General features: G+C 42.8%; 1 protein-coding gene across 4 annotated transcripts in view; it reads right to left on the reverse strand.

Annotated features, from left to right (window-relative positions):
* The window catches only part of CHD9 (chromodomain helicase DNA binding protein 9), a 202389-nt gene that overhangs the window by 67716 nt on the left and 119789 nt on the right, over positions 1-14884 (reverse strand). For all 4 annotated transcript variants that reach the window (XM_038753971.1, XM_038753974.1, XM_038753973.1 and 1 more), the window contains one exon: positions 13809-13920. In XM_038753971.1, the coding sequence (XP_038609899.1) occupies positions 13809-13920 (112 nt within the window). The remainder of the gene's footprint in view (positions 1-13808; positions 13921-14884) is intronic.

Genomic DNA, 14884 nt, shown 5'->3' on the forward strand with positions numbered 1-14884 from the left:
AGAGGGAGGGTGTTTAAGGCCAGTGGCAGGACGTGGGCGAGAGGTCGGCGGCGAGATAAAAAGGGAATGATTTGCCATTGGCTTTAGGGGGTTTGTAATCCCAGGATAAAATTCAATTTTAAGGGGGCAGAGTTACAGAAGATAGCCAGAGGGTCATTTACTCCAACTGCCTACCTTCACTAGCCTTCTGGGTGGATCACAGGGGGCACCCTTTGGTTTAATTAGGCCCCCTTTGGACTAATTACTACTTGACTCATTTTTGTGTTAGACGAATGCCACCCCTACCAGTTAAAATGATAATGAAAACCTTGCTAGGAAGATTATGAGATGCATGCTTTCCACTCCTTTTAAATGAAACACTTAGCAATAATTAATAATGAATGAGAAGGGTTTTTGCCCACATCAGCACTCTTGGGTTTCTTCCGTCTCCATCCATATCCACATATTATATACTGTTCTGATTCATAAAAAGCCATCTGACACTTTGAGGATGCATTTTACATTATAATGAAAGTCAGCCTTTGTCAGGAACAAACAAAATCCTCTTCTGTGATCCGCCAGGTCTCACCCAGTGGAATTATAAAGCAAAGATAATATCATAAGGGAGTGGAACACCTTCCACTACCAGTCCTTATTAACTGCCTACAGAGAGTGCTCCTGCAAGATTTTGTAGAAAAATGATCTGGCCAGTAGAGTGAAGTATGGACTGGAGTGGGAAGAGACAGGAGGCAGGGAGATCAGCAAGGAGGCTGATGGAGGAATAAAGGAGGGATAGGTTAAATGCTTGGATGAATGTGGTATCAGTTTGGATGGAGAGGAAAGGGCGGATTTTATTCATTCATTCAATCAATCGTATTTATTGAGCGCTTACTGTGTGCAGAACACTTTACTAAGTGCTTAGGAGAATACATTACAGCAAGAAACAGACACATTCCCTACCCACAATGAACTTACAGTTTAGTGGTGAGGGAGACAGACATCAATGCAAATAAATAACTTACAGATATGTACACAAGTGCTGTGGGACTTTAGCGATGTTGTGAAGGTAGAACAGGGTTTAGTGGTAGACTGCCTATGTGTGTTGAATGAGAGAGAGGAATCAAGGAAAATGCCACGGTTAGGGACTTGTGAGACAGGAAGGATGGTGGTGGTTGCTGTCTTCAGTGATGGGAAAGTCAATGGAAGGGCAGGGTTTGGGTGGGAAGATAAAGAGTTCTGTTTTTGACATATAAAGTTTTAGATGACAGCAGGACATTCAAGTAGGGACGTCTTGAAGGCAGGGGGAGACATGAAACTGTAGAAAGGGAGGGAGATCAGAGCTGGAGATGAAGATTTGGTAATTATCTGCATAGAGGTGGTAGTTGAAGCCACAGGACCCAATGAGTTCTCCAAGGGAGTGGCTATAGATGGAGAACAGAAGGGGACCCAGAACTGAATCTTGAAGGACACCCACAGTTACGGGGTGAGAGGCAGAGGAGGAGCCTGCAAAAGAGACTGAGAATGAGAGGCAAGAGAGATAGGAGGAGAACAATTAGCTGACTGTATCAGTGAAGCCAAGGTTGGATAGCGTTCCAGGGGAAGGGGATGGTTGACAGTGTTGAAGGCAGGTGAGAGGTTGAAAAAGATTACAATGGAGAAGAGGCTGTTGGATTTGGCAGAAGGAGATCGTTTGTGACCTCCTACTTGGTGTCCGTGGAGTGAAGGGGACGGAAGCCAAACTGGATGGGGTCAAGGAGAAAATTGGAGGAGAGGAACTTGAGACAGTGGGTGTAGATATCTTGCTCACAGAGTTTGGAGAGGAATGGTAGGAGGGAACTGTAGGGTCAAGGGAGGATTTTTTTTTTTAGGATAGGGGAGACATGGGCACGTTTGAAAGCAGCGGGGCAGAAGCCACTGTAGAGTGAACAGTTGAAGACGGCTGTTAGGTAGGGAAGAAGGGAGGGGACCAGTAGTCAAGACCCTATTCTCTAGCCTCTGAATCGCCTCTCCAAACCTGGATTACTCCTCCTTGTCTTGGTATGATTCCTTGTTGTTTCATCTCCTTCTCCCCACTACTCTGCCAAGCCCCAATACTTGGCTGCATTTTAGGAGCGGGGTAGGTGGATTCACAAAGAGTAATGGGTTCTGAGGTTCCCTTATGGTGGAAGGTAGTACCCCCACACCTTCAGATTCCCCCTGCACTGATGAGGAGGAGAGCAGGACAATGCCCAAAGGGTCACTTTATGGTGGAGGTGAGGATAGAGCCCAGTCAATGGGCAGGATGGAGATCCTTCCAGGATTTGATGGTGTCCTGCCATGTCTGATCTGGAGCTTGATAACATATTAGCATTACCTTCAGCCTATCTGCCTTTCTATGATTCAGTGGTTTACTTTTTTTTTAACATTTAGGGTGACTGCTGTGCTACCCTACTACCCAAAATTCAATAGTAGCTTAATAATAATCATCTTGGGCAAAAAAACCCAGGCCAGAGAGAAAGTCTGGCTGACATCAAAGGAGACAGACATCAGAGGAAGGAGACCAAATAACAAATATAAGAACTGTGGAGAAAGGTGAGTGGAGGAATACATTTTTTTTCCCCCATTTTGAAACAACAGTTTTAGGAAGGTCATCCAAAGAGCTGGGTTATTTTGGTTTTGTCAATTCAGAAATCCTGGTCCTTTACAGCCTTATGCTGTGCCCATGGGAGGCCTTGACTCTGCACAACAATTCATCATCATTTGTATAATTTCTACTGGGTGCACTCTGGAAGTTATCAGCAAACAGCAACACCTGGGTGACTGTCTCAAGGACTTTTGATGATACTCACACTCTTTTCTGACTAATTGAAACTCTGAAAACTGCAGGGTGAACTTGAATTTTCAGCACTTCAGTTATAAGTTGGCAAAAAATTTGCAAATAAATTCAGTATTTAGCCCTTCAGGAAAGCTGAAGCCTCCAAAATGGCAGGCCTTTTCCCAAGAGTTACCATCACACTCATTCATTCAAGTAACATCTTCAGCTTCCACACACCACTTTTCCTCATCTCCCACTCTCTTCTTCGTCACCCTGACTTGCTCCCCTTGCTCTTCCTCCCCTCTCCCAGCCCCACACCACTTACTTATGTATCTGGAATTTTATCTAGTTGTATTGATGACTGTCTCCCCTCCTCTAGACTGTGAGCTTGTTGTGGGCAGGGAATGTCACTGTTTATTGTTGTACTGCACTTTCCCAAGTGCTTAGTGCAGTGCTCTGCACACAGTAAGCGCTTAAGAAATACAAATGAATGAATGAATGAAAAGAAAGTGAAATAAGTACATTATAGTTGTAAAATCTTGCCTTAAGCCTAACTCCTTTAATTCAAAATGTGTGATCTGAGCAAAATATATCTACACATATATCTCTCTTAGAAAGAATTAGGATACAATAATAAATCCACAAAAACAGATTTTTCTAATATAAAAAAACACCTGACAATAGTAGCAAGCATAAGTGAAATGCTTAGAGAGCCTCAGAAGGAAAGGCCACAATTATAAAAAAGCTCATTTCTTGGGTCCCATTTCTAACAACATTCTGAATAATTTTTTTTAGCCTGCTTAAGGAAGAATCTGTCCTCATTTCCTGAGAAAAAGTAATAGGACATGATAAGATGCCCTAATTCCTGATCCATTTAGAGGAATGTTTCACCTGGTGAAGTTTATTGTAAATCCCCTCAGACTCACTCTGATTTCTTCGGCTGAGAAAGAGGTATAGATAAGATGAAAAAAAAATGAAGAAATAAAGAAGGCCTGAAGAAGATTGGCTATTCCTAGAAATAAATTGTTTTCAGGGCAGGTAGAGGTGGAGGACGAACAGCGTGAAGGCATTTTATCTGTCAAAGGAGGTTAAATACTGAACCATATCATTTCACGAAGGGACATGGGTACCGGATTGTGCTGAATGCAGAGACAAATGGTAAATTTCCAGATGAACCTTCATTGGTAAGGAGGATAAATCCAATTATCTCCCAGTGAGATGTAGACAAAGGTTTACTTTTCCTATTCCTTTAGAAGATCTCAAACAGTAATTCAATCGTATTTATTGAGCGCTTACTGAGTGCACAGCACTGCACTAAGCATTTGGGAGAGTACAATATAACAACCAACAGACACATTCTGGCCACAATCTATGCCAATGCCAGCCCACTGGGCTGCAGATTTGGGCTGGAAAGCAGCAGAGTTCTGTAGTAACATCAAAGCAACCCAAGGGAGTAAAACCTTTAGGGCCTCCTTAAAAATGACAGAAGCGGTGAAGGGAATGGAACTCCTTGTCTCAATGGCACCTGGAAAATTTTAAAGACTTCTGGAGGAGAAAATATTTCCTCTTTATTTTCCAACAAGCATGTACTTTGAACTTCACTTTTCAAGTGGGTTGCTAACTACAATTGAAGGAAAAGGGGGCAAAGTGAATGATTTACTCAACCCAGTAATGTCATTTTAAAGCTTATTTCTCATGAATCATTATATATGAATCCTAAATCCCTAGTCTCTTTAGAGTAGCAAACGCAGTTCACCTTCAACAGGTAAACTAAAAGAGGTATTGGTTTGAGTATGAAAGCAACCTCGTCGATTTCTTTTTATGACTTTATCAGTTCAGAATGTACCAATGACCACAACCAATACGCTATACTTCAAAGTCCTGTCGCATTAAAGAAGCAATAAAAATGTGCTGCTTCCTCTAGGAAAGTAAAATACTTTCTCTCTTTTTTGCAAAAGGGCACTGTCAGGATTAATTGGATATTGCCTGAAAACTGCTCTGAAAATCTCAGAGAAAGGCACCTTCTTTGGCGGGATGACCTAATGGAAAAAGCAGAGGCCTGGGGGCCAGAGGACCTGCGTTCTAATTCTGGCTCTGCTGATTGCCTGCTGCATAATAATAATAATAATAAGGATGGTATTTGTTAAGCACTTACTATGTGCCAAGCATGTTCTAAGACTGGAGTAGATAGAAGATAATCAGGTTGTCCCACGCAGAGCTCACAGTCTTAATCCCTATTTTACAAATGAGGTAACTGAGGTACAGAGAAGTTAAGCGATTTGCCCACAGTCACACAGCTGACAAGTGGTGGAGCCTGGATTAGAACCCACGACCTCTGACTCCCAAGCCCGTGCTTTCTCCATTAAGCCATGCTGCTTCTCACGCTGCTGATCTTGGGCACTCACTTCACTTCTCTGTGCCTGAGTTTCCTCAACTGTAAACTGGGGATTAAATACTTATTCCTCCTGCTACGAAGAGTGTAAGCCCCATGTGGGACAGAAACTGTATCCACCCTGATTAACTTGTATCTATCCAGGGCTTGGAACAGTGCATAGTAAGCGCTTAAAAACACGCCATAATAATTAATAACAACTTGGTGGCCACCGACAAATATTTATTGTTATTTCTGTGATGATGATGATGATGATATTATTGGTGCCCAACAAGTTCACTGCTCAACAATGAAGAGCGAAACATCAAGATTGAAGGTCAGATCATCCTTCACCGGAGTGATATTTTGATATTGAGATAAAACAGCAAACTGAAATAAACAGTTGAGCTTAACCCAGCAGTTACAGGCCAAGATTTAGAACATCTAAAAACTGGTACTTCCGTTCCACTGGTGAACTAAACCACCAATTTTCGATCTCTTGATAATTATGATTTTTAGAATTCTTTGAAAAGCTGAAAACAAAGCTGCATAAAAATACTATCGACTATGACGATTTTCACTTCTGGGTTGGAAAATATGAGACACTAACATAATAATAATTGTGATATTTCTTTAGCCTTTGCTATGGGCCAAGCACTGGCCTAAGTGTTAGGGGAGATACAAGGTCTAAGCAGGAGGGAGAACAGGTATTGAAATGAGAATTAAGACCGTGAGCCTCATGAGGGATGTGGACTGAGTCTGACCTGATAATCTTGTATCTAGCCAGCGCTTAGTACAGTACCTGGCACATAGTAAGCACTTAATAATAATAATCAGTGTTATTATGGTATTTTTAAGCGCTTACTATGTGCCAAGCACTGTTCTAAGTGCTGGAGAAATACGACAAACACTAACATAATAATAATTGTGATATTTCTTTAGCCTTTGCTATGGGCCAAGCACTGGCCTAAGTGTTAGGGGAGATACAAGGTCTAAGCAGGAGGGAGAACAGGTATTGAAATGAGAATTAAGACCGTGAGCCTCATGAGGGATGTGGACTGCGTCTGACGTGATAATCTTGTATCTAGCCAGCGCTTAGTACAGTACCTGGCACATAGTAAGCACTTAATAATAATAATCAGCATTATTGTGGTATTTTTAAGCACTTACTATGTACCAAACACTGTTCTAAGTGCTGGAGAAATACCACAAACAAAAATCCCCATTTTGCATATGAGGGAGCTGAGGCGCAGAGAAGTAAAATGACTTGTCCAAAATCACACAGCAGGTAATTGGTAGAGCAGGCATTAGAACCCAGGTCCTCTAACTCCCAGGACTGTGCTCTTTCCATTAGGCCATTCTGCTTCCCTTTTTTATCCTTTTGGAGGCCTCTCTGGAAGGAAGGACAAAAGGTCTGAATGTAAATGTCAAACTGAAATGATGGACTGATCTACAGTGCTACTCTTGGATTAAGACCACACCATTAAATGGAAGGCTCCCGAAGTGCAGTCTGTGGACCTGTGATGTCACTCTGGGTGATCCACAAACACCTACAAAAATTTTATACTTATTAAAGTGATAAGGTGGTCTCACGTGCTTATGTGGGAGAACACTATCTGCACGTTACAGCTATCAACTTAAAAGGGGTGTAGTGGGAGAATGTTTAATGATAAATTATATTTACTACTCACTGCTGTCCCTTGATTGGTGACTTTTATATATTTATTCTTTTTAATGGTATTTGTTAAGTGCTTACTACGTGCCAGGCACTGCAGTAAGCGCTGGGGTAGATACGAACTAATCAGGATGGACACATGTCCCCACATGGGGCTCACGGTCTTAATCTCCATTTTACAAATGAGGGACCTGAGGCACAGAGAAGTGAAGTGACTTGCCCGAGGTCACGCAGCAGACAAGTGGCGGAGCCGGAATTAGAACCCAGGTCCTTCTGAGTCCCAGGTCCATGCCTCTCCACTGGACCTCCCACCAATCAGAGTCTTATCTGTTAAAGTGAAGGCATCGCAAAAGACTACATTGAATAGAGCCAATGTTTTCATACATTTCAATGGGTTCAAATGAAAATATGGGCTATGTATTTTTTTTTGGAAAAAGCACAAATTGTTTATTGCATTTTTAACATGTGCATGGTACTTACAGCTAATTATCATACTTTTTTAGATTTGAGTCCTAGTATCTATCAAACAGTGGCATTTGCTGAGCTCTCACTTGGTATACAGCAGTTTACTAAGTCCTTGGGAGAGTAGAATTCATTTGGTAGACAAGATCCCTTCAAGAAGCTTACGGTCTAGTGACGACAGTATGAACATAAAAATGTTTAGAACAGTGCATGACACAGTAATGGCTTAACAAATACCATCATTATTATTATTCTTATTTTTTATGTTGTAGCTCATCAAAGACAGACTATAATCCTTCAGGTATGCCAAGCATAATAATCTCAACTCTATATAAGCAAAGGAACAACAATAATAATAATAATGATGGTATTTGTTAAGCACTTACTATTTGCCAAGCACTGTTCATCATCATCATCATCACTCGTATTTATTGAGCGCTTACTATGTGCAGAGCACTGTACTAAGCGCTTGGGAAGTACAAGTTGGCAACAACTTGTTCTAAGTTCTAAGAACTGTTCTAAGCACTGGGGTAGATACAAGGAAATCAGGTTGTCCCACGTGGGGCTCACAGTCTTAATCCCCATTTTACAGGTGAGGTAACTGAGGCAGAGAGAAGTTAAGTGACTTGCCCAAAGTCACACAGCTGACAAGTGGCGGATGCAGAATTAGAACCCACGACCTCTGACTCCCAAGTCCTTGCTCTGTCTACTCAGCCACGCTGCTTCTCCTGAACAAGACTAAGCACCAGCATCAATTACATCTATTTAAACCAAAATAAAGAAAACAGAAGCATTACATTTCATAGTTTCCTGGCAAAATCTAAAAGTACTTTTTTAAATTAGAGTCCTAATTTGCCAATTCAAATGGTGTCAATGAAAAAGTACAACTGAATGAACTATCACAATTCCCTGTATACTGTAAGTTCTCTCTCATTTTTTCTCATGCTATTTCCACCCCATTGAGGTCTCCATCTCCGGCCACCTTTTTTTTTTCTTTTTCTTTTTTTTTTTGGTATTTGTTAAGGGCTTACTATGTGCCAGATGCAGTTCTAAACACTGGGTTAGAGAAGCAGCGTGGCTCAGTGGAAAGAGCCCGGGCTTTGGAGTCAGAGGTCATGGGTTCAAATCCCAGCTCCGCCACATGTCTGCTGTGTGACCTTGGGCAAGTCGCTTAACTTCTCTGAGCCTCAGTAACCTCATCTGTAAAATGAGGATTAAGACTGTGAGCCCCACATGGGACAACTTGATCCCATTGTATCCCCCCAGCGCTTAGAACAGTGCTTTGCACATAGTAAGCACTTAACAAATGCCATCATTTCCCCCTTTTAGACTGTGAGCCCAATGTTGGGTAGGGACTGTCTCTATATGTTGCCAATTTGTACTTCCCAAGCGCTTAGTACAGTGCTCTGCACATAGTAAGCGCTCAATAAATATGATTGATTGATTGGGTTAGATACAGACTAATTGGGTTGGACACATTCCCTGTCCCACATGGGGTTCACAGCTTGAACATTTTACACATGAGGGAACTGAGGCACAGAGAAGTTAAGTGACTTGCCCAAGGTCACAGAGCAGACGAGCAGCAAAGCTGGGTTTAGAACCCAGGTCCTTCTGACTCCCAGACAGGTACTCTATCCACTAGGTTATCTCCCTTCCTGGGATAAAGCGGGATAAAAGGGATTCCTGGTCACAGGCGTTGGGCAGGCTCTCTATCCCATGCTTCCAGTCTCCCAGACACCTAATGTTTGGGACGTAGCCAAGGCTCCATCTCCTAGAGGTTCCTCTCTCTTCTCTTTATGCTTTAAGCACTTATCTGTCTTTTCGACTTACATTAATTTATTTATTCTCCAGCTATTTGCCTTCCCACACTATTGCTATCAACAAAACAGAGAAGCAGCGTGGCCTACAGTCTGCTGCGTCACTTAACTTCTCTGTGCCTCAGTTTCCTCATCTGCAAAATGGGGATTGAGACTGTGAGCCCCAAATGCAACAGCGACAGTGTCCAACCAGATTTGTTTGTATCCACCCCAGTGCTTATCAATCAATCAATCAATCATATTTATTGAGCGCTGACTGTGTGCAGAGCACTGTAGTAAGCGCTTGGGAAGTACAAGTTGGGAACATATAGAGACGGTCCCTACCCAACAGCGGGCTCACAGTCTAGAAGGAGAAGCAGCGTGGCTCAGTGGAAAGAGCACGGGCTTTGGAGTCAGAGGTCATGGGTTCGAATCCCAGCTCCCCCACATGTCTGCTGTGTGACCTTGGGCAAGTCACTTAACTTCTCTGAGCCTCAGTTACCTCATCTGTAAAATGGGGATTAAGACTGTGAACCCCACATGGGACAACCTGATCACTTTGTATCCCCCCCAGCGCTTAGAACAGTGCTTTGCACATAGTAAGCGCTTAACAAATGCCAACATTATTATTATTATTATTATTATTATTATGTCCCAGTTGCCGGCACATAGTAAGCTCTTAACAAATACCACAATTATTACTATTATTATTCTTAGTGGCTAAAGCCCAGGAATCAGAAAGACCTGGGTTCTAATCTTGGCTCAACCATCTGTCTGTTGTGTGACCCTGGGCAAGACACTTTACTTTTCTCGGCCTCAGTTACCTCATCTGTAAAATGTGGATTAAGATAGTGAGTTAAAAAGTTTACTATTGGCAGCTTCCTTAGCTGTCATCCACTCATCACTTGTTCTGACAGGTAGTAACGAGCCACAATGTTGGTAAGTGGACTAAATTTCAGGAACTCTTTGTTATCTTTTCTTGCAGTTGGATGTTAACTGCTGCATGAAAGGGGAAGCCAAACAAAGTGCTTTAGAAGTTGATTACGATGTTAGTATCAAGCTCAGCTGTACCAAATATTGGCTACACGAAAACTGCTTTAAAACCTTGGCCAGAAATATGATGCTACAACTTGGTACTCTCTGAAATGGCAGGCTGACCTTTCATTTTCCACTTCTTGGTCTATCGTTATATCACTGGATATAATATATTCTGCTTGGATACCAGAATCGGCCTACCTCAGCTGGAAAATGTCTTGTAGAAATGCTCCGGCACAGAACGCTACATATCCACAGTCTTCTTTAGATCTACGGTTAGTGCGTGAATTCTGAAAGCAGCTCATAATCACCTGCATGACTTCTTGTCTGTGTGCTTCTGAAGCACCCTAAGCAATACACAGCAGGTCCTGAATGCTTGATTCAAGGAATCTGAAGGATGCTTGAAGCCTCTTGAGATGGAAGTTTTCCAGGGAACCAGAAGCACCCAACAAAAGCTCTCAAGGTCCCTTGCTGCATCCTTAAGCATGTTTATAAAGAATAGGTTGAATAAGATCGGCCCTATTGCTCAAACCCACTCCACCAAATTGTTAGCCAGTCATGGGTAGCCCACAGCACCAGCATTATAAACTGTACTGTCTTCCCGATTTGCTGGGCCTGATTTTAATATTTTGCACTTTTGGAAACTTGTGAATTCTTTCGGGCCATTAGGATGCAATTTAGTGTTAGGAGAGGGTTGTTTGGTATTCTAGTGGCCCGAACCAATTTTTTTTACCTCCCAGATGTGATCCCCGGGGTCCAGGCAGTAAGTGAACTCACCCACCCAGGGGACTCCGACTCAGTTAATTGCACCTCCCCTTCGACCCGATCTCTCGTTACGGGTTTCAATAACCCCACAGTCACAGCTCTGCAAGGTAGATTTTTTCTCATTTAAAAAGGGGACACGCTACCAAACTGGACCAACAATTATAGCACACGGTGGGACATCTCATGTTACCTGATTTGGTCTTTTGATGCATTGAAAAGGCATCTAAAAATCTCATTAAAAAAATCAGCTTGTGTGATTCAGCGGCTTAAAATAGACATGAATAATTAGACTTCAATATCATGAAGTTTATTTCAGTCCAATTTAATACTAAAGTGATTGTGCTATCTGTTCTTGTGGAAGAGAACTCTCTCTCTTTCTCTCTCTTCAGCCCTGCTGTCACTGACTTTTCCGGCTTTGGGCTCCCTCCTTTCTGCTTTAATTTTATGTCTCTGTGTTCTGGCTTCAGGCCAAAGATGCTCAATTAATTTTCTCTCTCTCCTCTCCCCTCCACTCCTCCCCCAACCGCCGCCCGGCCTCATGGGGTCACTTCAGATTTGTCATCTACTCCCTGCTCTTCCCCATCCCTACCGCCAGCAGAGGGTCTGACAGGATTCCATATTATTTAGAGATGAACAAATATGCTTTTTATGGATCATTTCCCTTTTGCCAATCTCTGTTTTAAATTTTTACAAATGCCCCTTCTTCCATCTTCCTGTTTCATAAGTTCCCTTCCTCAGCTATGAGGGCTCAAGGACATTAAAGGCTCTGACTGCTCGTACTATAATCGCAGCTAGATTAAAACATAAATAACAAAACACTTGATACTGCGGCAGTTCACTTGCTTTATATAATGACCTCAGAGTGGTCGGCTAGAGGCATAACAGGGATAGCTACCTTCAAAGAGTGTTAGGGACAATTAAGTGTCGAGAAATAAATCAATTTGTGGTATTTATTGAGCGCTAATTGTGTGCAGAGCACCGTACTGAACTTTTGGGAGAGTACAATTACATTAAAGTTGGTAGACATTCTCTACCCACAAGGAGCTTATAGTTTACAGACAGGAGCTGAAGGGATAACAAATCAATCAATCAGTCGAATTTATTGATTGCTTTCTGTGTTAAGTGCCTGGGAGAGTACGATACCACAGAGATGGTAAATGTGTTCCCTGCCCATAGAATAGAAACGAAAAATCAAATTTCACCTCCACGATGCTAGGATAACTTTGACCAATGCCTGGTTACCAGTTACAAGCTTTAAAGTCAGGTGTTGCTTCTTGCTGGAAGGTACTTAGGCCACTTTTCAGGAGAACGAACTCAAACTCATCAACTGGCTCTAACTTCATATGGCTTGTCAGTCAGCTAATCAATTAGTCAGTCAATCACATTTATTGAGCACTTACTGAGGGCAGAGCACTGTACTAAGCACTTGGGGGAGTACAATATAACAGACATATTCCCTGCCCACAATGAACTTACCGTCTAGAGGGGGAAACAGGCATTTATAGAAACATAAATCACAGATATGGATACAAATGGTGTGGGGCTGGGACGGGGTATGAATAAAGGGAGGAAGTCAGGACGATTTGGAAGGAGAAGAAGAAAGGAGGGCTTAGCCAGGGAAGGCCTCTTGGAGGAGATGTGCCTTCAGTAAAGTTTTGGGGTTGGGGGGATTAGTCGTTATCTGTCGGCTTGGCAACGGGATGACACCACCCAAGTTTTGAGTTCAAGTAACACGCAGACCAGGCGGTCACCTAGCTGTGCAAAATGATGCTGTGTCTGCTCCAGCAAAACTTATAAGTTGGGATGGCGGCAACTAGGCTGGGGTGGCACCTTGCTGACCACAAGCTGTGTTTTTTTTTTTATTTCAAGTGCCACCAGCCATAACCAGGGTCCAAAGCAAGCAGAGAGGTCACCAGGCGTGAATGCTAGAGGGCCGGAGAGCTGGACTGGTTAGATGACTGTGTAATTTCGGTATGTCACCCTGGCCCAAAAGGTGTGGAAAATATGGGTAAAATTTAGTGGAGGATGCCACACTCACAGAGAGCATACACGGCATGAATGGGGTGGGGGAAAGCTGCTTGGCCTAGTGGATAGAGCACGGGCCTGGAGTCAGAAGGACCAGGGTTCTAGTCCCAGCTCTGCCACTCATCTGCTGTGCGACCTTGGGCAGGTCACTTCTCTTCTCTGGGCCTCAGTTACCTCAGCTGTCAAATGGGAATTATGACTATATTAAGTGCTGGGGTAGACACAACCTAATCAGGTAAGACACGGTCCATGCCCCACATGGGGCTCAGTCTCAAGCCCCATTTGACAGATGAGGTCACTGAGGCACAGAGAAGTGAAGTGACTTGCCCAAGATTGCAGAGCAGACGAGTGGTGGAGCCGGGATGAGAAGCTAGGTCCTTATAACTCCCAGGCCCGTGCTCTATCCACTAGGCCACACCGCTTCTTAGTTCTCTTACACTGGGGGGATGACATTACTGACAATTACCTCTAAACCGTAAGCTCGCTGTGGGCAGGGAATGTATCTGTTATATTGTCTTCTCCCAAGCGCTTACTACAGGGCTCTGCACAAAAAAGCACTCGATAAATACAACTGACTGACTGCTCGACAAGCCCTGGGTAAAGGACAACTCACGCTGTAGTACGCATGCCCTGTTGAGTATGGTGGCCATGCATGCACCCATTTCTTCTGATGTCACATCGCATTCTCTCCAATTCCACTCACGCAGCCTGAAGAACATTCCCGAATTCCCTAACAGTGATACCTCTAAATTGAGTAGCTAAAAAGATGCATTTAGAAGAGCAAAGAATCAACACAACCTTCTATCACATGGAATTGTGAGGTGTTAATGCTACGCATGTTATGGTACAGCCATTATAAATGGGCTTGAATGAGATAGAGAGCATGAATACTTTTCAAACACTCACCTGGGCATCCTCATCTTTAAATGGACGCTGTGGAGTTTGCTCAGTATCAGACGGTTCATCTGAAGACTCATTCTTTCGTTTCTGCTTCTTCCCCAGCGTTATAACGAGCTTCCTGTTACAGAAGGAAAGACAATTAGCACAACCAAGTAGGTGCTCCGTACATGTTTATAGTTCTTGTTGGCGACATGCAGAACGGTCAGACGAAAATTCACATCAAAGTACTCTCCTTGAATATTTCTAATATCTTCAAGGAACAGCTCAATCCCAGCATTATACCAACTTTGGCTATACTGTTTAATAAACACAAGGGAATGCAACAAAATATTTAATCCCCAAACCTTGGTGAGATGCCAAAGTTCAGTGATTTTATGGCCTAATTACCTGAATAATTTGTTTTCGAGCCAGGAACTGGATTTTACTGAAATTCAGCAATGTTGGAAAGGTTTCTTCTTTTAAAGGGCAGTGCTTTGTAAATCTACATTTCTGAAGTACCTAAGACTACCTTTCCAGGGAGTGAGCATCCCCACCCACTCATTCCTCTCCAATAATAATAGTAATAATAATAATAATAATAATAATGGTATTTGTTAGGCACTTACTATGCCAAGCACTGTTCTAACTGCTGCGATAGATACAAGGTTATCAGGTTGTCCCATGTGGCAGATGAGGTAACTGAGGCACAGAGAAGTTAAGTGACTTGCCCAAAGTCACACAGCTGATAAGTGATGGAGCTGGAATTAGAACTCATGACCTCTGACTCCAAAGCCCATGCTCTTGCCACTAAGCCCGGCTGCTTCTCATTACATCCCCTTCTGAGAATGACCAATTTGAAAATCCATATTTCCAGACAGGAGTTGGTTCAACTGACAATGCTGAAACTAACCTCTAAAAAGCATACACTTTGGTGGGCTGTCACCTGATACTAACAGGTTATGGAAGGAAATGTGTCCGTCATATTGTTGTGTTGTACTCTCCCAAATGTTTTAGTACAGTGCTATGCTCACAGTAAGCGCTCAAAATATACAATTGATTGAATGATTATAGGCAGGAGAGTCAGGTTCATTTAGAAAAAGGGG

The sequence above is a fragment of the Tachyglossus aculeatus genome, chromosome 11, assembly GCF_015852505.1.
Source record: "Tachyglossus aculeatus isolate mTacAcu1 chromosome 11, mTacAcu1.pri, whole genome shotgun sequence".
In the NCBI taxonomy this organism is placed as follows: domain Eukaryota; kingdom Metazoa; phylum Chordata; class Mammalia; order Monotremata; family Tachyglossidae; genus Tachyglossus; species Tachyglossus aculeatus.